The sequence below is a fragment of the Lathamus discolor genome, chromosome Z, assembly GCF_037157495.1.
Source record: "Lathamus discolor isolate bLatDis1 chromosome Z, bLatDis1.hap1, whole genome shotgun sequence".
Classification (NCBI taxonomy): domain Eukaryota; kingdom Metazoa; phylum Chordata; class Aves; order Psittaciformes; family Psittacidae; genus Lathamus; species Lathamus discolor.
Genome location: NC_088909.1, coordinates 23,636,171 through 23,659,685, shown reverse-complemented (window position 1 = coordinate 23,659,685; position 23,515 = coordinate 23,636,171). Strand labels below are relative to the sequence as shown.

At 60.3% G+C, this 23,515-nt stretch overlaps 1 protein-coding gene across 4 annotated transcripts in view; it reads left to right on the top strand.

The window, feature by feature from the left end:
• Positions 1-2,609: 2,609 nt before the first annotated feature.
• RIPOR1 (RHO family interacting cell polarization regulator 1) overlaps positions 2,610-23,515 on the top strand; it is a 33,218-nt gene continuing 12,312 nt past the window's right edge. The window contains exons 1-3 of one of the 4 annotated variants that reach the window (XM_065661295.1): positions 2,610-2,780; positions 3,517-3,864; positions 22,788-22,914. In XM_065661295.1, coding sequence (XP_065517367.1) covers positions 22,814-22,914 — 101 coding nt within the window. In that variant the 5' untranslated portion in view covers positions 2,610-2,780; positions 3,517-3,864; positions 22,788-22,813. Of the gene's footprint in view, positions 2,781-3,516; positions 3,865-11,485; positions 11,643-17,094; positions 17,195-19,384; positions 19,466-22,787; positions 22,915-23,515 lie in introns of those variants that run through there. The other 3 variants (XM_065661293.1, XM_065661294.1, XM_065661296.1) reach the window with 3 other exon arrangements.

The following is a 23,515-nucleotide window of genomic DNA, read 5'->3' as shown; positions in this document are numbered from 1 at the left end:
CAGGCAGAGCATCAGGCAGACCGCTGGGCTTGGGCCACGTTTCTGTCCTACTGAGGCAAGTCCTGGCACCCACAGCCTGGTATCACAGGTACTGGGGACGTTTTCTTCCTCACCCGCTCCAGTTCCTCCCAGGCCAGTGGCATTTTGGTAGCCAAGACTTTTGAAAGGAAGGGGACAGCAGGGAACATCTGCAGCCTGGCCACCAGCCTGGGCTCAGGGACAGGGTGCCTGCAGCTGGAGGTGGCTGCCCGAGCTTGTGAGCTTGGACCCCTGACTCCTTGTACCGCCTTCTTGGTGGTCCCAAGCAGCACAACACAAGCGCCCAGCCAGGGATAACAGAGGCAAATGCCCCTGTGCAGTTCAGGGGTGCTGGGAGCATCCCCACATGGAGAGGGTGTCCTTTTCTCCACGGACATTTTCCATAATGAATGGGCAGGTCCTTTCTGGAGTGACTGCAGGAGCAACCTGGTTCCAGCCTGGGTGCCGCTTCTCTCTTGGAGCTGGGGTTTTGCTGCCCCATCCCTGGCATGGGGGTGATGCCAGCCCCCACCGGCTGTGCCAGAGGAAGCCATAGCCTGATCCTGCTGCTGTGTGGCTGTGTGACACTGGCAAGCCTCCACCGAGTGCCCTTCCTGCCCCTTGGCAGAGGTTCTCCTGCTCCAGTTGCTCCACACAAGCAAGCTGGAGCCTGTGCAGTCACTACGGGCAGGGTCCATGTCCATATCTCTCTGTTGGCTCCCTTCTCCTCCATGCCATGTGCTGGATCCTGGGAGATGGGCCAGGCATCCCACCACTGCTTGCAGGTGGTTTACAGCTCCCACCATGCCCACTGCCAGCCCCACGAGATGGATGCAGCTGCTCTTCTGGGAACACAGGGAGAAAAGCGGGCTGCTGAAAGCTGGGAAAGGCTCCATCAGCTTGGCTGGCGGTGTGCAGAGCTAGGACACGGGATGGTTGCCCACCTACGTTGGCAGTGAGGTTTTGGCTGAGCTCAGGGGGCTGCTACATGTGTGAGCATCTTTCTCCAGCCCCCTGGGAATGGGGACATCACAGCATGGGCGAGTCCCCCAGGATGTGGGCAGCGCTGTGTGCCCCCAGCGGCGCAAGGAGGAAGGGGAAGCTCTGCAGGTAAAGAACTCGGACATTACTGGAAGCCCAGCTGTGGGGATGAGAACAGCCCTCAAAGGGCTGCTGGATGTTGAAGCGCTGTGAGCATCATCCCGTAGGAAGCCTGTGCGGGTCTTCCCTTTGGACAGCAGGACAATTACTGTGTGGAGCAAATCGGCAGCAGGTGGGTCAATCCCGTTTTTCAAGCCAACAGCAGAGTGGTGCCGGATGACCCAGCTGGGACCTCTGTGACTGGGAATTGCCCTTGGTGAGAGCTTTGCCAGACCAGTGGAGGTCAGTGGCTCCCCAGGAGCCCGTCCTTCCACGCTCCAAGACAAGGCTTATCCCAGGGAGCACACGCTGGAACAGGGACAGTGCCTGTCATGGTAACTGGGAGGTTAGGGATGCCCAGGCTCTTCAAGGTGCTCCAGAACATGTGTTCCTCAAGAAGCCTCATCAAGAAGCCAGGTGGGCAGGTCTCCTGCTCAAACACTTGCCAAGTGGTGTTGGCTTTTCCTTTGCACAAGTTCCATGTGTTTGTGCTCATGCAGCTCATCTCCCCGTTTCCTCTCCTGCCTGATGCTTCCTGCCTCGCTCACTGCCTTCTGTAGGCTTTGCCCTTTGTGTCAGGCTTATCTCCTGGTCCTGGGCAGTGTTGGACCTCAGTGTCACCCCTGAACACCGTGATGGCAACATGCCATGTCCTTTCACTGGGCTGCAGCACCATGCCCGGGAGACACCTGGAATGCCAGCTCCACGCTGGGAGCACAGGCAAGCTGGGATAGGGCAAGGATGATTCAGGACCCATCTGCCTTTAGCAGATGGCTTTAGCATCTCTGTTCTGAAGCTGGAGGAGAGGTGCCAGCTGGACCAGCACACTGGTGCAGGAGGCTGCTAGGCCCAGCAGTAGGGAAATGTGGACAGCCCCTCGGGGACCTTTCACACAGGGGCTGCGCAAGGGCTTGGGAACATGTCTGGGGACTTCCAGGGACAATGAGTGGGGAGGTGAGTGGGGAGGTTGTCACCCAGAGCTTCTCCGTCTGCCTCCGTCAACCTCTGGGGAGCCATAGCAGCACCTGCGGGCAAACACGTGTCTGCTCTGGAGAGCCCGGCAGCACTCCGGGGATTGACTTCAGGGCTGGGAAGGGCCCATACTTCCCATGGTCTTCCAGCAGCTGCTTCCTTTCAGGCCAATAGCCACAGGCAAAGACTTTTGCACCGGCATTTGCGGTCAGGCAGGTCCATGGGTCAGGACAGGCGTGGGGATGACATGAGGAGCCCTGGCGGGACTGGGCAGAGCCAGGACAAGACCCATTCTGAGAGGCAGCCTCCCATGGCGAACAGCAGCAGGCAGAGCCCTGGTGAGAGGCAAAGGCGCTTCAGGAGAGGGCCAGGAGAGGAGGCTGGGAGCGGAAAAGGGCTGCTCCTGTGACACAGATGTGGCTGAGGAGGTGGAGCAGGAGGCAGGTCACAAACAGCCAGCACATGAGGAAGCACCGGCACATCAGCCGGTGTGGCCAGGGTGGCCGCAGCAGCCCCGGTGCAGCAGACCTGCACCGGCCAGGGAAGGACCGGGAGCAGAGGCAACCGGGACTGCAGGGACCTCAGCCAGGACCGGGGATCCCCTGGGCAGAAGCCTTCTTCCAGCCGAAAACACCTCTTCATTCTGAAAGGTGAGGACACTGTCCATGGCACAGGGGGACGGGGCAGCAGGGTGCTCACAGTGAGGACATCTTGGCCCCAGGTGACCATTCCGAGTGCCACCAGCAGTGGGGTCGACTGATGCTGGGAAGGCCGGATTGTCAGAGAACTGCAGCTCTCTGTGGGGCGCTGGGGCCCAGGGCTGCCACCAAAGTACCAGGAGTCAGCCTGGGTGCATGAGAAATGGGGCTCAGGCGCAAGCTCATCCCGGAACCTGCAGCACAAGGGGTGCCAAGGAAGACATGTGGGGCCAGCAGATAATGTGCCAAGGCTTCCTCCAGCAGCTGCAGGGCTGGGTTGCTCCATCGCTATCTGCCCCTGCAGAGCCCGCCCCGGTGCATCCCTTCTCCCTCTGCTCTGTTATTGTTAGCCAGGAGGAAGCAGCTCAACAAGTCCCACCTCAAGCTTTTAACCCCCTGCTGCCCCTGCTGCTGCTCTCTGCTCCAGTCTGCATTAGCTGGGAGGGCTCCACAGCTGGTCTGGGAGAATGGCTTGGTACTGGGCCCTTCCTGTGGGCTTTACCTCTCTGCTGGGGACCAGTAGCACCTCCGGAAGGTCTCCCCCTAGCCATGTTGTCTCCCATTGGTCTCCCACACCCACTCTTGCAAAGGATGGACGCTGGCATTGCCATCTCCCAGTGTGCAGAAAAGGTTGTGAAGGCTTCTGGGTGCTGATGGTTCCCTCCTTGCTCTCTCTTCCTCCTTTTAGTTGGTGGGATTCCCCCTGCTCTGCAGCGGTGGGACCATGGAGGTGGAAGCTTTCCAGCTTTAGCCCAAATACCTAAGGAAATCCTTCTTGTGGAAGGCAGTTGCAGCACTTCACTGGCTTTGGTTGGTGAGACGGGGTTTAAGTGAACCCCGGGGTCTCCGGAGGTGCTCCTGCTGCTCCTTTGGGAAGTGGAAATCAGCCGGACATTTCAGCAGCATTCTCGAGACTGTCGTCTTCTCCCACACCTGAACTCTGCCAAACTGCTTCTCAGGCTGGGGCTGCACCCTCCAAAGCGATGACCACCACGGGACGCCTTCCCTGAGCACCAGTGTCCGTGCAGGATCACAGGTAGGTCAGCCAGCCTGGTGGCGATGCAGAGATCTCCTGCAAATACACCTTCGATGCTGACGTGCCCATGTGCACCCCCAGCATAAACCAGCAGTTCTCCTGGGCAAGCCTGCTCCGTGCCCTGGGGCTCTGGTACAGCCACACACATGGATCTTCCAGGAAAAGCCTGTCTGGGAGCAGTGCAAGCTGCGCTGTCACCTGAACTTGGCACAGGAACACGGGTTCCAACCAGAGCTGGGCTTCTGCCCATGCCTGTGCCCACAAAAGGGGGGATCCTGCCTTGGCCATAGTGTCCTGCCGGGGCTTTGGAGCAGGTCAGCCTCTCCCTGCCTGACCCCCGGTACCGGCTGGGCCTGAATTTCCAGCTCCTTCAGAACAAGTTCCCGGGAGCTGGCACCGGGAGCTGGCGTGGAGCTGAGCTGCTGCTGTGTCCGTCCTGCGCCAGGAGCCTTCGTGGGGGCTGCGGGGGTGGTAGAGGGGGTGAAGCACACCAGAGGGGTTGTCCCATCGGTCCAGAGCACATCAGCACCCAAATGCATCTGTGAAAAGCAGTGAATGGCACAGGGACTTCAGGGATGTCACTGGAGACCCCAGGTTCCCTTCCCATCCTCTGCAGCTACATGGTTTGTGTCCCAGCCTTTGCCAGCCATGCTGAGTGACATGGCCAGGATGTCCACTCAGCTCCCAGCCCTGCTTCCCTGGAGCATCCTTCCCCCGTTGTTGGCTCTAGGGAGTGGACTGAAAGCCACTGATGGTAAGAACAAGGATCCAAGCTCATTTTGATGAGTTCTCTCCCCCATGTCACTCTCCTTGGAGCCAGGGAAGTGACGCTGGGGAGGAACTTGGCTCTTCTTGTTTGTTATTCCAGGATAAAGTTACCCTTTAAAGCAGAGCCAGTGCTGTCAGGGCTGCGTGCCGTCCGGGAACATCACTCCTTCCCAGCGGCTCCAACACACTTATTATTGTGCTCGCAGAGAGCCAGCCCGCTCCCAGCCTTGGGACGGGGATGCAGACCAGCATCCAAAAAGGATCCAACAAGGAGCCTGGAGGCTCTTTTCCCACCCTGGGAAAGTTGGAAGCAAAGGGGAAATAACCTCTTTGCAGAGAGGGGGAGCTCTTCTGTCTCTGGGGAAAGAAGGAGCAGCAAGCAAGAGCTGGAGCAATGGAAGAGCAGGGGGAGCTGGATGTGGCTGGGGTGCCTGGGAATGTCTGTGGTCCCCGCTGGAGAAGAACCAGGGGTGTTGCCGCCATTGTGGCTCAGCTGGGGACCCTCTTGAGGAGGCAGACCACTGGTTCCCACTGGGGAAACTGCTGTGCAGGAGCTGGGTGGTGGCATGTGGCTGGCACCCATCTCCCCACCCTTAGAGTCCAGCACCAGCCCAGCATCTCTGGGTGACGTACAGCAAGAAAGAGGGCTGGCTTCGCCTTCAAGCTCCGGCATCTCTCCCTGGTGATCCGAAACCCAGGGCACCCCATTCTGCTGTGAGCTATCACCCCAGGGATTAACCCGGCACCGCAAGACATGGAGACATTGGGGTTCCTCGGCAGCGCTCTGGCCATCCTACCCGTGCTAGACCCTCTGGAGGGGGCTGGCAGCTTGCTTAGGGCTTGACCCCGCACGCACTGAGCACTGCCTGTGGGGTAGAGGGGAAGGAAGCCTGGTGGAGCTGAGCCCGGGAGAGCTTCCTGCAGCATGCTCCAGCCTTCCCGTGCTGCTGCAGATGGCTCTGAGCGGGATGGGAAGCTCGGAGCTTCACATCCTGCGTGAGGCTGCCTGAGCCCTTCCCTGGCATTCGCCAGCCTGGATCCCTCTGCTCTGCGCAGGGTGGCGGGTCGGCAAACGATGCTGGTATCAGAGGGAAGCCCTGACTCATGCCAGCAAAGATGGGACTTGCTCATGTCAACAGAGCTGGCCCCAGCACTAGGACATGTGCCAGGGACAGGAGATGGCAGCTGGAGCCACGGCCTGGGGCTAGTGGCATGCACACGTACGTTAGCGGCGTACAAGGGGAGCTCCCGTCCCACGCTAAAGCTCAGGGGAGGATGTGGCAGGATTTGTGCTATCAGCATGTCCTTCCCCCTGCTACCCCTGACCCACCAGTGCCATTTAGGAACCAGATTTACCCCACGTCTGCCTGTTTGGCTGCCACCGCTTTCCTCCAGAGACACGCTTCCCAGCAGGTACCAGTTTGGACCAGCAGCTCAGGAGAGGCAGAAGAGGTACAAGACGAGGACAAAGCTCCTGAGAAGCCATTTTGTGGTGCCGGCTTCAGGAGCAGAGAGCAACTTGTGCTGTCAGGAGGTCTCCCTGCACCTCCTCTTCTGCAGGGATGGACTGAGCGTGGAAGGGCCAGGCTCAGAGCATGGAAGCTCGCCAAGTTCCCGTCCCAGGAGCAGGGATAGCTCAGAAGCCTCCTGGCTGTCCCATGTGCTCTCCAGCGCATTATTTCCCCTTGGGTTTATATGTGCCTTGCTGCAGGATCCGGGCTGGGAGAGCTGCAGGCCAGCGGGGAGAGGAGCTGATTACAGCCACTTCCTACCCTCGCTTACCCTGCGCAGCCGGTTTCATTTCTTTAATCCCCAGCCCAGCATTTCCTTTCTTGTTTTGCTTGGACGGGAGGGATCCTTAGCTGCAGGCTGGTGCTTGCTGCAGGGAGCGCTTTCACACTCCAGAGCAATGCAGCTGCCCGCTGGCTGCCCCTGCATGGACCAGCTCTGCTTTTGCAGCGAGTGCTGCTCAGGAGGGGATGGGGGCCTCACCTCGGTGGTGGCCTGGGACCACCACAGAGCAGGTCAGGGTACACACGGAGACCCCTGCGCTGCTCAGGGAGGACCACGTCTGCAAACAGCTCTGCCAAAGCAACCTGTCTTCCAAATCGCCGCCTTCCCTTGCATCCCCTATGGCGCTGGCACGCCTGGCCTGGGCCAGCTTTGGGGCGAGGAATGCCAACCCCATGGCTGGTGCAGAATCCTCAGGCTGGTGATGCCGTGGTCCGGCCGTGTCACCTCCCTGCCATGTGTGTGCTGAGCTGGGCTGGTTGCTGGGCTTGTGCATGACCTCAGCTTTCCTGCTCCGTGTCCGGACGGTCCCCAGGGGAATCTTGTGAGTCATGAATGCTTGTGGAGTGATTCCTCCAGGGTGTGCGTGAGATGGCTGCTGCTGTGCTGAGGTGGGGATGGCTGCCTGCTCATGGGAGCTAAGGTGGTCCTAGGGGACGCTCAGCCCCCAGGCTGGACAGGCTGCCCGCCACAGCCCAGGGTGGAGAAGGGGGTTTGGAGAGGGGACAGCAGGCTGGTGGCCGAAGAGCCTGGGCGAGCCCACGGTGCCCTTCTGCAGCTCCTTGCCCTCCTTGGCCTGCTTCGGGACTGCATCTGCTGCAGGCACAATCTGGATGTTCTGGCTTTGCTGCTAAGCCCTGAGTTGGGTGTCTGCTTGCTGGCCAGTCTGGGAGAGCTGACTGGCACCTCGTGTCACTTCACGGGGTCCCTCCAAGGATGTCCTCACCTCCTTTGGCCCAGCCCCATGGGCAGGCAAAGTGCTGGGACAGGAAGCTCTGCCCCGTGGAGAAGGATGGGCCGGGCCAGGGCTGTGTCCCAGCCTGCCGATGCTGCGAGCTGGCTCCAAGCGCGCTAGGGAAGGGTTTACGGCAGAGCTCAGAGGACCAGAGCTGCTGGCACAGCCTTTCCCTGCTGCCGCCAGCCTCTGAGCACGGCCGTGCCCCGGTGAGTCAGCTGGAGCCACAGCTCACATTGCTCACGCTGCGCCACCCGGCTCCCTTAGCTTGCCCCAGGCTGTGTTCCCCAAAATCACGCAGCCGGAGGCATGAGGAGCCCAGTGCCGGGATGCCGGACGCTCAGCTCCAGGCTCTGCTGAGCTGAGGCCCGTAGGGACGACATTCAGGCTGCGAGTGTGCCCGGCACACACGTGGCTGTCCCGGCGCAAGGCTGGAGGCTCTGGCCTGTACTTGCTGCCTTGCTGCGGCGCGGAGCAGGAATGCTGAGCACGCAGCAGCACCAGGGCAGCTGTGGAGCCAGGCAGGCCTGCAGCCAAGGGCTGGCCTCCTGCCCTCCGGGGAGAGGCGAGAGGAAGACGTGGCTCCAGGCCTAGCCAGCAGTGAGAAGAGCAAATCGGCCAGAGACCCGCAGTGCGGGGCTGTGCTGATGGCTCAGGCCTTGCTCTGCGTCGCGGCAGGCAGCTGGCAGGGAGTGGGGAATGGGCTCTGAGTGCTGCTGGGTCACGGACTCCAGCGAGGGGCTGGGCGATGCCAGACGGTGCACAGACAGGGAGCCCTCGTGCACTGGAGCTGCGGCCCGCACCAGCACCCATCTTCCCAGCACGGGCCGGGGCTGCCGGGAAGCCTCCTCGGGTGGCCGTGTTCCAGGAGTGCCGGTACCCATGCTGGGAGGTTAGCCCTTCCCGGGAGGAGGCTCTGGGGAGCAGGCAGGCTGCGGGTGCTGCAGGGTGTCAAGCCTGTCCTTGCTTTCGCTTGCAAAGCTGCCTGTGCTCGGCCAGCTCCCGGTGACCTGGAATAGCCCATGCAGCGTGCCAGCCCCAGCCTTGGCACTGGCGGTGGTTAGCTCAACGTTCCCAGTCTGGCAGGGCGGGCAGGCGGTGGCCGAGGGCAGGAGAGCTGGAGGCAGCCCCAGCCTGCCTGCAGTCCCCTCTCCTGAGGGCTGCACAGGGATGGAGCTGCTCCCCATCCCAGCGGCGGCTGGGAACGCTGTTTTACCTTGCATAGTGCTGGCGTGGCTCAGACCAGTTCCGGGCATGCCAGACCTTTACCAAGAGGGTGTTCAAACCCCGGCACAGGCTTCCTGGAGAGGTGGTTGGTGGCCTAAGCCTGTCAGTATTGAAGAGGCATTGGACAAAGTCCTTAATAACATGCTTTAACTTTTGCACAGCCCTGAAGCGGTCAGGCAGTTGGACAAGACCATTGAAGGTCCCTTCCAACCAGAAGTATGCTATGTTATGCTATGCTATGTCATGCCATGCCAAGCCATGCTATCCTGTTCCATTCTACTGGAGTACTGTGTACAGTTCTGGTGACCCAGCCTAAGAAGCACATGGAGCTGCTGGAGCAAGTCCAGAGGAGGGCCACGAGGATGATCAGGGGACTGGAGCACCTCCCGTATGAAGACAGGCTGAGGAAGTTGGGGCTGTTCAGCGTGGAGAAGAGAAGGCTGCGTGGAGACCTCATAGCAGCCTTCCAGTATCTGAAGGGGGGCTACGGGGATGCTAGGGAGGGACTCTTCATCAGGAAATGTAGCAATAGGACAAGGGGTGATGGGCGTCAACTGAAACAGGGAAAGTTCAGGTTAGATACAAGGAAGAAGTTCTTCCCTGTGCAAGTGCTGAGGCCCTGGCACAGGTTGCCCAGAGGAGCTGTGGCTGCCCCATCCCTGGCAGTTGGTTCCTGGCAGTGTTCAAGGCCAGGCTGAATGGGGCTTGGAGCACCCTGCTCTAGTGGAAGGTGTCCCTGCCCGTGGCAGGGGGTTGGAAGTGGATGAGCTTTAAGGACCCTTCCCTCCCACACCATTCTATGATTCCATTCCATTCTAAATGCTCAGTATCTGAAGATCCACCTTGCTGTGAGGGAGCAGGTACAGTCAGCCTGGTGTCTTCAGCTGTAGTGGGTGAGCCCACACAAGCTGTGGTGGGCACTGGGCAGCCACTTACCTGCAGGCTGGTGGCACAAGGAGGATGGGATGCACACATGCAGAGCAGGGCGGGGAGGGAGGTCTGCTTTGCAGTCCCCATGGTCACCTTGGTGCTGTGGTGGCAGGTTGGCAGTGAGCCTGCAGAGATGTGTTGGTGGACCCAAGTGCTGACCCTTGGTATTGCTGCAAGGACTGGGTGAGGGTGACTCAAGCAACTCTGTTCACTAAGAGCTTCCTTCGAGTGCTGCATGGGACTAGCTTCCTGCCTGTTTTCTCAGTGGGAGCCCTGCAGGGATGTTGGCAGAGCACCTTCATGGGGCAAGGCCCAAGAGCTCAGCACAGAACTTCTGCTTGGACTTTGACCATACACCTGTTCAGTGGTGTTAATAGATGAGGTTTCCTCTGACCATGCAGCACGACCTGGCTGCCCTTGGAGAGCTTTTGGGGTGAGCAAGGTGATAACACCATCCACAGGGTATGGATGGGATCCAGCGCACCTTGATCCACACGGGATGTTGGATCAAGCACAGCTCAGTGGTGCTGACCACACCAGGCATGTGGCGGGTCATCCTGATGGGACAGGGACCATGTGGCACTGGGACCAGCTAGCCTCTCTGCCTGTCTGTGTTGGCCTTTTGGTCCGGCTTTCCTCAGTGGCCACAGGACCTGCTGTCCTCTCTCCCACCTTTGCATCCCTTCTCCTTCCCTGTTACCAGGCCAGAAGCTGGGATGCCCTGGTTCTTGCCAGGTGTCCTTGGCAGCAGTGCTCCGCTCCTTGGTGTGGCCCCAGGAGAGCAACAGTGGTGCAATGATTTCCTCGTCACTGATATTGCCCTACTCTACTGAGCTCTGAGACCTGGTGATGGTCTAATTAGTGCTTCTACACCACAGGGCTGGCTGGAGCGTTGTGTTGTCCTGTCCTTGCGTGGAGGATGTCTCACTGGGGCTGCAAAAGCATTGGTCCTGTTTAAAACTGGGTTGATTCTGTATGATCTAGGACAAATCTGGGAGAAAGATGGGCTTGGAAGAAAGGAGAGGGGCATGGTGCATCCCCCTAACACGCATGGTGCTGGGGAAGGGTGGCTTCCTCCCCCCCTTCCACCTCCAGGGATGCTCAGAGGTGTCAGGATTTAGGACCTGGTCTGGCAGGATAGGGTCTGATTTACTGATCCACAGAAGCCATGATGGTCCATAAGGAAGCACTGTGTAACCATGGCATCTGTAGGGGTGTCTGCCCATCTCAAGTCCTTAGCTGTGGATGCTGGAACCGCTCCTCTGCTTCTTCCCTATGGCGGCTGGTGGCTGGTGGGGATGGGGAACATGGGTTGGTGCCTGTGCTTTATTCTCACAGGGTGGACCCCCAGGGTGGACTTGCTGCTCAACAGAGTACTTAGCACGGCTCCTGCTTTCCACGATCAGGGTTGGGAAGTGGGAGGGAAGCAGTGTGGGGCTCTAGGTACGGCAGAGCTGGGAGCAAGGATGCTTGGGGGCTGCTTCTTTCTCTGCCACTGGACAGCCCTGGTCATGTCACTTCACTGCCGTTCCCCTGTCAGAGGGCTATGCAAGCTGCCCAGGGTCTTTCAGGGAGAGCTGGAGCCTGGGAGGCTGCGGTGGGGTGGGACAGGAGGTGGGGGGGCTCCAGCCATTGCTTTGCTGACAGGCGGGCAAGCACCCGGGTCCCACTTCCCGTTGCAAGGCGGGTTCTCGCTGCCAACGGCTAGCGGTGGAGTTGGTGGACCCCTGGGGGGTGCCGACAGAGCGGCGGGCTGGGCTGTTGGGGACGGGACCCCTGCATGGCCATGGCGGTGGCGGTGTCAGCAATGGCGGTATCGGCAATGGCGGTGTCGGCGATGTCGATGTCGGCAATGGTAGTGTCTGCCGTGTCTCCTCAGGAAGGAGGCGCTCCCGGCCATGCAGCCGCCATTGGCGCTGGCTGCGCAGTGGTTTCCTGCCGAAATCACATGGCTCCCCTGTTTCCATGGAGAGAGCCGGGGTGGGCGCTGCCAAGAGCCTGAACGAACTCCCCGCTTGCTCCCCGTCCATGGGAGTGGAACAAAGGGGATGCACCGAGCCAGGACCACTCTCGCCCTGCGCCTTGTCCCCCGCCTCTCCTGGGACATGTGAGTGACACCGGCACCTCCGCGCCGCCGGGGGCACACCGGTCACAGTGGGGTCAGTGGGGAGCGAGGCTGGTGGCTTTAGCGGGGTTACACCCTGGGGCGGGGGGACCACGTCGCTGTCTGCCACCAGCCCCGGGTGGGCACCCATAGCTCGGTGACAGCGGGCGAGCGGGGACGGGGACGTGGCCCAGGGGCTCAGCTGCTCCGACCCGTCGCCCTGCCGCTCCAAGGGCAGCTCCGCACCCTGCGGCAGTGCCTGGAGGCATCCAGAGAAGGAACCGGGATATCGGAGCGAGCATCCCCCACCCAATGTCACCCAATCCCACGCCCAGTGTCTGTCCTAGCCCCTGTCCGGGGCTCACTGCTTTGCTCACGGGTTTGGGATTGGGCCGGTTGTTTACGGAGGAGCCGTGCCCTGCCCTCCTCGTATCCCTCGCGAATGCTGGGCAGGGGGAAGCTGCCCGTGTCCATGTAGGGCCGTGCCCCAGCGTCTGCCCGACGCCAGAGCCATAAGTCTCCGGGGAGAGGCTGCATCCATCTCCTCCCCCCCATCTCCCCTGCGGGGTGACAGGACCCCGTGGCGGGGGTCTCCTGAGGGACTTGGGTGCTCCGTGTCAGCTGCGTGCTGCCTCCTCCTCCTGAGTGACAGAAGGAGGAATGCTCAAAGGAATTAATGAGACAGATCTTGCTTTGTTGCTGGCCCGATCCTCCTATCTCCCAGCCCTCCCCAGCCTGCCAAGAAGTGCTTGGGAAGGCCTCACACCGTTAACTCTTTCTCTGCTGCACCTCTGGCTATCCCAGGGCTTGCAAACAGCCTCAGCAGGTTCTAGCTTTGCCAGATTCCCAAAGGAGACTACAGGGGCCACTGGGAAGACTTGGCCTTCCTGTAAACCATGTGTTGGCCAATGACCTAGCTCCTGGCTGGTGGCTGAGGAGCAGCCTTGCTGTGTCCCCAAGCAGGGCTTGGGCGTCAGGCTATGACACCACGCAAAATCAGGCACCGCAGGGCTGGTCGGCAGCAGCGTTGCTGGTTCTTGGTGGGTGGAGGTCCCCAGTTCATCGCTACAGCACCCCGGAGCCGTGGTGGGTGCTGGCGTCGTGGCAGCTGAGCCCCCAAGGAGGACGCGACGTAATGGGACTAAAGTGGGAATGTGGCAGCCATGGGCAGGGCAGGGCAGGGATGGGGGTGCTGGGATGGGCAACAATGAGGTGGGTGTTAGGCTGCAGCCGGGTGGATAACTATTAGTCTGCAGCATGGACAGTGGTCAGGGTGGGGGCATCTGTTCCCAAACCCTGCCTGAGGCTCCTGGCCAGCACTCAGGAGCTTTGTAGTCTGGGTTGCTGGGGCGCCTGGGTCAAGCATCGTCCAGTGCCTGCTGCTACCTCAAGAAGAGCTGAGCAGTGGCACAGGGGCATCTCCCAGGGATGCCACCACGCTGGGCTCCAGCCTGCACTAGGGGCCATGGCTTGGTGGGCAATGGAGCTCCTGCCATGGCTCTGACTTAAAGGACAGGACCTGGCAGACCCATCGTGTGCAGGGAGCTGGTGTTTGGGGTCCCCAGGGAACAGCGCAGGCAGCCCAATGCCTGGCTCAGCATGGGTTGAGGCTATTGCCGGGCTGGGACGAGCTCACTGCCTCGTGCTTGGGGTTATTTATAGGGCTGCCATTTATATCGCTTCTATTTCTGCTACCGTGTGGGGACGCTATGAGGGGGGAGGGCTGGAGGCTGCTGTGGCCCTGGTGCCTGGATAGCAAGGGATGCTGCCGGCTGCCTTGGTGCCAGCCCCGCTGCGACTGAGCCTGACTTGGCACAAGGGCTGGTCCTTCTCCAGCCCTTGGGGCATCAACCCTGTGGAACTCCGCACAGGATCTGTGGCATTGGGCTGCCGGGAGGTTTTGGAGCTGCTTTGCTGGTTCCTGCAAAAATTAAAGTCAGAGAGGTCAGCTACAGCCCTGTGGTGTGGGATGAACAACTGCAGCTGTAGGACCTGGCTTTCCCAGACCATAAATGGCCCTTGCCTGGCCACAAGTCACTTGGTCATTCACAGTGGTTCTTCAAGCCATGGCGGTGGATCTCTTTCAGGGGAGACATTATAGCAGGGCCTGTTGCGACAGGACGAGGGGTGATGGTTTTAAACTGTAAGAGGGAGATTCAGGCTGGAGGTGAGGAAGAAGTTTTGTATGTTTGGGGTGGTAAAACACTGGCCCAGGTTGCCCAGAGAGGTGGTGGATGCCCCATCCCTGGAGACATCCCAAGCCAGGCTGGATGTGGGTCTGGGCAACCTGATCTAGTGGAAGGTGTCCCTGCCTGTGGCAGGGGTTGGAACTGGATGAGCTTTAAGGACCCTTCCAACCCAAACCAGTCTGGGATTCTGTCCTCTTGACAGAATTGTCACCTTGTGCCCTCTCCTAGGTCTCTGCCTTGGCCAGGAGTTCTTTGGCCCCTCACCAGCCTGATGCCCATGTGCTGGCACTCACCTCCCCAGCGACTTTTGGCCAGCAGTGACTCCTGCCCACCGTGCACCCGCTGAGGCTGCCTGTGCCCTGCAATGCCACATTCCCAGCTGCAGTGACATTCAGTCACACACGCATGTGCCTGTTGTGCTTGTCCACAAACAGCCTGAATTAGCTTCCACATCACCTTGGTCTCTGGTGCTGGTGCCAGCAGGGGAGTGTATTCCTGGGGCTGGCGGTGGCTTCTCCCCAGGGTGGGTGGGCACAGCCTTGGTGCTGGTGGTGTTGGGGCCACCAGGGAGGTGTTGGGGAACCTCCGAAGGACTCAGTGCTGGCAGGATGTGGGGTCACAGGGACATGAGTCCTGAACCCTGGAGAGGGCCGTGAAGTGGGAATGTCCTCCTGGGGTGCCTGGATTTTCCTTCTGAGTGGCTGGAACATGCATATCCAAGCACGGCTGCCCATGGAGGCTTTTGTTTGCATGTTCAGCTGTCATGGTTGGGATGCTTGGGGCAGCTCCCCAGGCCTTGTGAGAGGAGGGCATGACACGGACGCCATAAAAAACATGTGCTTGGGGTGTTATACCCACATCTCTGCTGCATGGGATAGGTGGAGGCAGGCACCAGAGGTGATGACCTGCCAGCGAAGTCCCCTCAGCTGGGAGAATGACTGGCACCGAGTTGTCCCCTTCCCTTCTTCCATTCCCTGTCTCCAGCCAGGCCACGGATATTCATTTAACTTGATTACTGCCCAGGCCCTGGCAGTGCTGCCACAGCTCGTGCCTTTGCTCTGTCCTCCCTTGGCAGGGTGTCCTAGCCGAGGGCCCTGCAGGGTGCTGCGGGGTGCTACATGCCCAAGTCCTCCTCCAGCACTCTCTGCACCTTTTGAATACACAGCTCTCACCTCCTGCCTGCTCCTAGTGGTCTCCCCATGGGTGATGCCCAGGGTGGTGCTGTGCCATGCAGCTTGCCTGAACTGCCTGCACTGGGGCTGCAGGCAGGGCTATGGAGAGGCAGAGTCCCTGTGAGCTGCCTCCCCTCTGGTATGGAAGCCTGGACATCACTTCGTGGCACCGAGGAACAGCTCTGCCGTGGCTCTAGCAGCTTTAGCAGGGCTTTCTCGTTAACCTTTAATGAGAACAAATGAGCTGGCATGGGCCAGCGCTGCGGCAGAGGCTTTGCAGAAGGCTGGTCAGTGCCAGGAGCAATGTTTTTCCCTGGGAGAAGCAGCAAGAGGTGGAAAACTGGGTGATGGTGCCCTGCCCATGGCAGCCACTGGGTTGGGACTTTTCCCATTGGTGGGGAGAGGCAGGAGGATGCATCCTGACCAGCCAAGGGAGGAGACACGGTCTTCATGTAAGTTCTTGAAAGCTGGGGTGGAGATGGGTTCCCCCCCACAACATACTTTGCAGTGTGGTGGGCTTCTGGCTCCCCTCCATGACACACAGGCCAGCTTGAGCAGGGCTTGGAGCAACCTGGTCTAGTGGAAGGAGTCCCTGCCCGTGGCAAGGGGGTTGGAACTCTGTGGTCCCTTCCAACCCAAACTGGTCTGTGATTCTATGACACTGGCATGGAGGCTTCAGGCAGGTGAGTGACAAGATGCAGCCCTTTGCCAGTGCTGGGATGGTTTTTCCTTGGATGCAGCTCACCAGCTCTTCCCCAGTGCTCTCCCAACGAGGCTGGTGCTGTGCACCCATGTGGGCACCCACTGAGGCACCCACCCAGGCACCAGGAGAGAGGCTGTCCTGGGATCAGCACTCTTTGGTGGCAAGCCTGACTGTGGCTGGCTATGCATGGGTGCCCATGGCAGGGGAGCCGTGTCACTCTGCAAGGGACCCCAGGCACAACTCCTCCCCTGCAGTGTGCTGGGCCCATCCTTCACAGAGACCAGTGGGGAGGGAACCAGCTCTGGGCTGGGGGAGCAGCAGCACAGCTGTCTCACCCTCTAGGCAGGGCGGTAACTTTGTCTGGGAGCACCCCACCTCTGTGAGCGCCCCCAGGCCTCTGCCGCAGTGCTTTTCCTCCTGAACCTGGCCTGACCTTGCTCTAAAAGCAGCAGCAAACAGGAAAGGAGCATGGAGGGAGGTGGCTCTTCCTGCTCCAGTGACGTGGTGATGGCAGCTGGTCCCAGCCTGCATGGAGTTTGCTGCTCCAGCCTCCTGCATCTGAGCTGGAGGGGGTGCCAGGCCTGGGTACCCCAGGCCTGGGTACCCCAGGACTGGGACCTGTGCAGGGACCAGTAGTGTTGGAGGGCAGTGGCATCTGTGCCACAAAGTTCCCCAGTTGTTTAGGGCATCCCTGTGCCCTAAACAGGATGCTGTGGGGCTGGAAGGTGCTGATGGGTTAGCATGGAGGGCAGGTGGCTTTGCCATGCTGCCTCATGTGAGCTGCATCCCCTGGGGAGTGTATCGTCCTTGGGTCCATGTGGGAATGGCACTCAGCATTTTGGAGAGCCCTGCAAGAAAGCCCTAGCTGAAGCCACCCCCTCCAAGGCTTTGGAGACCCTGATGACACAGACTGGGGACATCTGAGCAAGGAAACCCTTTTCCCAGTGTTGCAGGGTTCCCATGAGCATGCCAGAGGGATGCAATGCCGTGGAAAACCCACAGCAAAGCCATGGCAGTCTTGTATCCCCCCATCCCGGGGTCTGACAGCAGCCCTGCTCTTCACTCTGCTTTAAAGCAACCTGGAGAGGGTCTGGGGGGGAGTTTGCACTGCCGTGACCTACAGGGTGGTCCCCAGCCTTTCCCCTGTGCCTCAGTTTCCCCAGTGGGGTGGTGGGGAGGGAAGGATGGGGAACCACGGGGTGCCACTTTTCTGGAGCAACCAGTGCCAGTGGGGCCTCCTCCCTCCAGGGGAGACAGGCATCCATCCCTCCATCCCTCCCGTCCTCTGTCTTCCCATCCCTGATTCCCGTCTGGAGTTGCGGCGCTTGGCAGTGATGTCAGCCATTGGGCAGGGGAAGTGTGGGAGGAGACAGCCCGGGGGGGCCCTGCACACGGGCAGACGGACGGCATGAGAGAGACGCAGGCCGGGACGCTGACCCCAGCCCGAGGGGGACCTGCTGCCGCAGCCCGCTATGAATGGCAAACCCAAAGGTACGGAGCTTCCCAGCAAGTGTGGGGCATCTGGGGACGCCCGGTTGTGACACAGCTGGGCTGCGGGGGTGGGCTTTTTAGAGTGAGCGGCTTCCCCAGGAGGAGAGCTCTCCCTGCCAGGGGCACCAAGGATGTGGGTACCCGCCACCTGCAAGGGACACAGTTGTCACTGCAGGATGCAGTGAAGGGGTGTCCATGGCAGGGTAGGGCCCAGGCTCTGCATCTCAAGGCAGGAGAGGGGCCACGTATGCCTGGGCAAAGCACCCCCAATGCCACAGCACCAAATCAGTTTTCTCCCCCTTGTGCTCCCATGTCTTATGTGTGGCCACGCTAATGAAGACAGACAGCCTGGCTCCATGTTGTGCATCCCCAGGATGGTATTCCCAAGGAAACTGGGCAGAATGGGGGGTCCTGGGACTGCTTTCATACGTGGGCAACAAGTTACCCGTGTAGGGTTTGTGGAGGGGAAGCTACTGGTAGCCAGCAGAGCACCTTGAGATGGGCAGGCAGGGGTGAAGGTGGCATGTGGGACCTTCGCAAGGTTATGCCAACCCCAGGATCCTTCCAGAGGATCTCAGCGCCTATGAGAGGGGTCACAGCCCACTCAGGAGCAGGGTCTTGCCCCCTGTGTGAGGCTGCAGTCCCATCTAGTAGGGCCTCCAAAGCCATTGGGATCCTTGCTGGCTGCTTGATCTATGCCTTTGGCGGTGGGGGACCCATTTCACTAGGACCATGGTGGTCCTGGGCTGGTTCTCAGGAGCTGTCCTAGAAAACAGGGCTTGAGCTCAACAAGGCACTGGGGAACCCCCCAGCTCCACCAGTGGCCACATCCTTGGGTCCCAGTCTGGGGCTTGCAGACTGCTCTGGCTGTTACTGGGATCCCATGGGATGGGTGGTGGGGTGGGAGGCGGGGAGGCGGCTGTGAGTGTCTGCCTGCACCGTGCCCTGCCCTTCCTCAGGGATACTCCGTGGGGTAAATAAGCACTTCCTCCAATTCATCCCATTCGCAGCTCCTTCCCTTTCCTGCCGCCCTCCCACTTGGCCCAAGGAGCCAGTGGCCTCCCACAGCTGTGAGGGTGGATTCTGCTGCCATGGCCTCAGCACCCGTCCAGCCCCCAAACTACCATCCCCTGCTCTGGTTGGGGCTGCAACTTTATGGCCGGGAGTTTCTCTCCCGGGTGAGTAACAAAGAGCTGGGATTCCCTTCACTGACTCATCCTATTCCCAAAAATCCCCAATCCCCCTCCTCACCCGGCACTGGGGGATGTCTGCCTGGATGAGAGGCAGAGCGTGAGGAGGTCAGGGAAAAGGCGGCTCCCAGGCTCCCTGTGACCATGGTGTGTGTCCCTGGATGCTTGTGTCCTGTGTGCCAGGGAGGGATGAGAGGTGGTGGGAGGGAAGAGCTGCTCCAGCCCACGCCGAGAGCTGGCCAAGCGCTGTCCCAGGGCCGGAAGGGGCTGGCAGGGGGCCTGGGTCAGGGCGGTGGGGACACAGCTGTGCAAACACAAATGCAGCGGCTGGGCTGTGCCACAGGACAAGTTCACAGGCTCCTGAGGCCATCCCGATCATGCGCTCAAGGCTCACCCAAGGGTCATGCTGCTGGTGTGGGGTGGTGGGACCCCAGCTTGACACAGACATAGTAGGCAGGATGGACCAGCCCATGGCTGCTGTGCCGTGTCCTCACTGGGGACACTGGTACCCCACTGTGCCTGGGGAGGTGGCCACAGGGTCACCAGTGTGGGGACAACAGCCCAGCCCCTCCTTGGGGTGCTGCTGGCTGGTTGTGGGTGCCGCTTACCAGGGTCAGGGGTGCTGGGCTGGCCACCCCATGCGTTGTTCTCCGGTGAGTGACGTTACTGGAGATGCTGGTCCCAGGGCTGAGGCCGAGGGCTCAGGGGGAGCCAGTCTGGGGCGTCTTCCGACCAGGGCAGTGTTGATAAACCTGCCAGAGCGACCTGAGGCTGGTGTCTGAGTGTCGGAAACAGAAACCAGCTGGGACCAACCCAGCCGGTCGGACTGCCCCCTCCACCACTCCGACCAGCATTCTTGGGATCCCAATCATCTCCAGAGAAGCAGGAGTAGGAGAGAGGAGGGAGCCGGCGTCCAGGCTTGGGGAGCCCCGGGGTGGGCTCCAGCACCCTGCGCCGTGCTGCCCATCCAGCTGCCCACATCTGGATGCTGCTCTGCCCGCCTGGCCAGTGCCCACAGGCAGTGCTGGCCGAGCACACACAGACAGACGGACTCCTGGGATTGCAGCGCAGGCACAGCAAGGTGAAAAGCTGGGTCGGGAGGCAGCTTTGTTAGCACCAAGGTCCTAAATAAGGGCAGAGGGTGGTGGGGGTAACAGGGACTGGACATTTGGGGCAAGACCTATGCAGCTCCTTCTCAGGAGAGGGAGGGATGTGCTTGGGGCTCAGCACATGGCAGGGACATGATTGTGCCAGTGCTGTGCCCAGTGCCAGCTTCCCAGTAAGCCTGGGTGAGATGTGGTGGTCAGCAGCCCCATCCAAGTGTGCCCCAGGCTCTGCTTACCACGGGGGATGGCTGTGCTGCCCGTACCAGGTACCTCTTATCTTGGTAATGTCAGGAATGCACCACGCCGGGGGTTTTCCCTCCACTATGAGCCCAGCGTGCCAGGAGCGGAGACCCCACACCCTGCGTGCCCTGCCTCATGCAGGTGGCGGTGCCCTCTGGCACCCAGCTCCTGCCTGCCTGTGTTCTTCTGGAAGGGGCTTTGGAATTCTGACACAGGGGGTGAGCTGCAGGGTGCTGACCTGGGGTTGCAGGGTGCTGTGGAGATGGGCTGGTGCTGGCAGGACCTGGCACTGGGCTGCGCCGTCTCTTGCTGCTGACTCAGGTCTGCATCCACTGGCTGCTGGTTGGGTTTGAGGGGTGTTTGGGGGAGAGCAGGGTCCTGTGAGCAGGCTCATGGCACTGCTCCCTATGCCAGCCCAGGAGCCCTGGCGGCCTTGGAGCACAACCCAGCCTCCAAGGTGCCTGGGTGAGTGGCTGGGGATTGCTCTGGCTCTCCTGTGGAGCTGTGCAGGGGCATTGGTCCCTTGCAGCCCCTGCAGCATCCTTGTCCCCCTGAGATACCCTGTGATGCTCTCATATCCTTTTGCCCTGTGTGGGCTCCCTCTTTCAAGCCCTGTGTGTCCCCAGACAGCAACATGGATTGGAGAAGAATGGGCTGGCAGGGCTGTGCTCACCCCGTAGGAGCTCTGACCTGCTCCACTTGTGGAGAGCAGGGTCTCAGGGGTGGTGGGTGCTTTCCTTTCCCTATAGATAGTTGGCCGTAATGCCCATCTGGGGCAGCAAGCACTGGTGCCACAGGCCTTGTTAGCTCAGTGGGGAGCAGATTAAAGAGCCCTGCAGAGGGTAATCTGCCCAGGCCCTGCAGGTCAGCCTGGCTGCCAGGGATTACAGCTTCTCCTAATAAGCTTAACTGGGACAGTGTTGTCCTGGAAACTAGATGGGCTAGCACCAGGATAACACCAAAGTGGCTGGACACACCGAGCAACTACTTGGTGCTGTGCTAGGACTTGAGTGCCAAGGGGGAACCAGATGGATCTGCTGAATCCCAGCTCTGCTGGGAGAGGTTCTTGGTGGTGGTTGGCTTTGACTCCGGACCCCTGGCTCATCCCGGGTGCTGTGAATGCCTGTCCCAGGCTGGTGTGCAGGGAGGTGACAGCATGGCTGCAGGACACCGAGTAGCACAGCACTGGAGCGGTGCCCACCAGCAGCTGAGCAGGTCTGTGCTGATTCGAGTTGGGCTTATTCCTGTTGTGCCAGGGGAAGGAATGGGTATAGCAGCAGGATCCAGGGCAGTGCCTGCATCTGTGTGTGGTCCCTGGTGCTACTACGGCTGGGGCTCACTGCTGGCCATGCTGGGGTGGGCAGCTGGGACGCTGTGTGTCTGAGGACCCTGCCTGGACTTCCCTGGCATGGTGTGTGACTGCCAGGCATTGTGTGGGATCACACCTGTCAGCTCCTGGCTCCCAGGCCCGCAACTCGGCTTTGGGAGGTTGGCAGGGAAAAAGGGACTGAGTTGGTCTCAAGCCCTGTGGGCTGGGCTCCTCCATGTGCCCAGCTGGCACTGCTGGGGGTGGCAGGGCCAGGAGAATCCCTGATCCCCCTGCTCTTGCCTTGGGCTTTGGCCTGCAGCAATGCTCCCTGTGATCACAGAGTCACAGCCTGGTTTGTGTTGAAGGGGACCTTAAAGCTCACCCAGTTCCAACCCCCTGCCATGGGCAGGGACACCTTCCACTAGACCAGGTTGCTCCAAGCCGCGTCCAACCTGGCCTTGAACACTGCCAGGGATGGGGCAGCCACAGCTTCTCTGGGCACCCTGTGCCAGGGCCCCAGCACCCTCACAGGGCAGAGCTTCTGCCTAAGAGCTCATCTCAATCTCCCCTCTGTCAGGTTAAAGCCATTCCCCCTTGTCCTGTCACTACATGTCCTTGTCCAAAGCTCCTCTCCAGCTTTTCTGTCAGTCCTTTTCATCACTGGAGCTGCTCTAAGGTCTCCCCTTAAGGAGCCTTCTCTTCTCCAGGCTGAACCAGCCCAGCTCTCTCAGCCTGGCTCCAGAGCAGAGCTGCTCCAGCCCTTGCAGCATCTCCATGGCCTCCTCTGAACTCCCTCCAGCAGCTCCACATCCCTCTTGTGTTGTTGCCCCAGGGCTGGATGCAGGACTGCAGGGAGGGGTCTCCCCAGAGACAAGCAGAAGGGGAGAATCCCCTTGCTTGTCCTGATGTGGTGGCAGCCAGGTCCAGGCCCCAAGGCCAGAAATCTGCTGGGTCCTGGCCGTGGCAGGGACATGCGGGCACTGGCAGCGATGTGCAAGCACCAGCAGTGACTGCAGGGGTCCTGGCTGGGTCTCTGGCAGCGCCAGGAGCAGAGGGCAGGGCTGCAGCAGCCATGGGGCTGGACACGTGCTGCCTGCGCGGCCTTTCTAGGGTCTGGCAGGGAATGGCTCGGCGTTTCCTTCCCGACACAGAGCTCCTGGCAAGGCTGGGGACTTTCCAAAGTGCTTTGTTGTCCATGGGCTTCCCTCCTGGTTGCTGGAGTGAGCGGAAGGGAGCATGGAGACAGCGAAGGGCTGGGCAGGCGGATCCAGCCCCGCACCCTTCCTGCCCCTGCTGAGGGTGGCACAGGCAACAGTGGGACATGGGACAAGGTGTCTAGCAGGCGGGGGTTTGGCAGAGGCACAGCAGAGGTTTTGCCATGTTTATGTCTGGGAAGGGCCATGGAAGGCATTAGGCATCAGCCTTCCTGTGGCTCCCATGGGGCCAAGCTAGGACACAGAATCGTAGAATCACAAAATGGTTTGTGTTAGAAAGAACCTGAAGATAATCTAGTTCCAACCCCCTACCACGGGCAGGGGTGCCTCGCACTGGACTGTGTTGTGCAGGGTCCTGTCTGTCCTTGCTGAGTGCTCACAGTGTCCACAGTCCTGCTTCACACAAGGCAGGGCACCCATAGCATCACCTAGCAGTGTCCCTGGACTGAGCAGGAGGGAGGGCTCCCAGCCGGTGGGTGCCTGTGTGTGTTTCCCCACTCTGCTGCTAGTGACACCCCTCTCTTGTGCCCCCAGGGAGGCCCTCCAGGTCACACTCAACGATGTCACTGTCTGTGCGCCCGCAGCGCCGAGTCCTCGTCACCAAGATCAATAGGAGCCAGTCCTTCGCTGGAGTGAACTCAACAGCTGACCGGCCCTTCAGGTAGGAGATGGATGCTCATGCTGCCTGCTATGAGGGATAAAGATGGGGACAGGCTTGGGCAGGGGCAGGTGGTGGTGCCTGCTGTGCATCCCAAGGCACCTTCCCAACCTGCTGTCCTGGAATCTCCCTCAAGAGACCCTTGTGGTACCTAGGGGATGTTGCTTGGTGGGGGCTGCAATGAGCATTGAGGTCAAACGGGAGGGAGAACCCATCACCTGAACCCTTTGCTGTACTGTGTCCCAGGCTGGTGAGGACCCTGCAGCCCACACTACCAGAGCATGGAGGGGCAGTGTAGCTCACCACCAGCTTTGAAGAGCCTCCCTGTGACCATTTCATCATGTTTAATGATGCAGTGAAGGAGCTGAGGTGGCTTTGAAGCATTGTGTCTTGATGGCCTGGACATCCTGCGTTGTCCGGGTTGGGGTTTGAGTGCTGGTGGGAATCAGAGATTCCTCCAGGTCACTTCAAACGTGTTGCTGAAAGGTTTCATTGGCTGCCCATAAGCTGCATTGCGAGGAGCAGCTGGTCTCTGTTCATCCTGTCCGGCTGTTGGCAATGTTGTGGTCCCACCATCCCCTTCCTCCTCCTCCTCTCTGCTGAA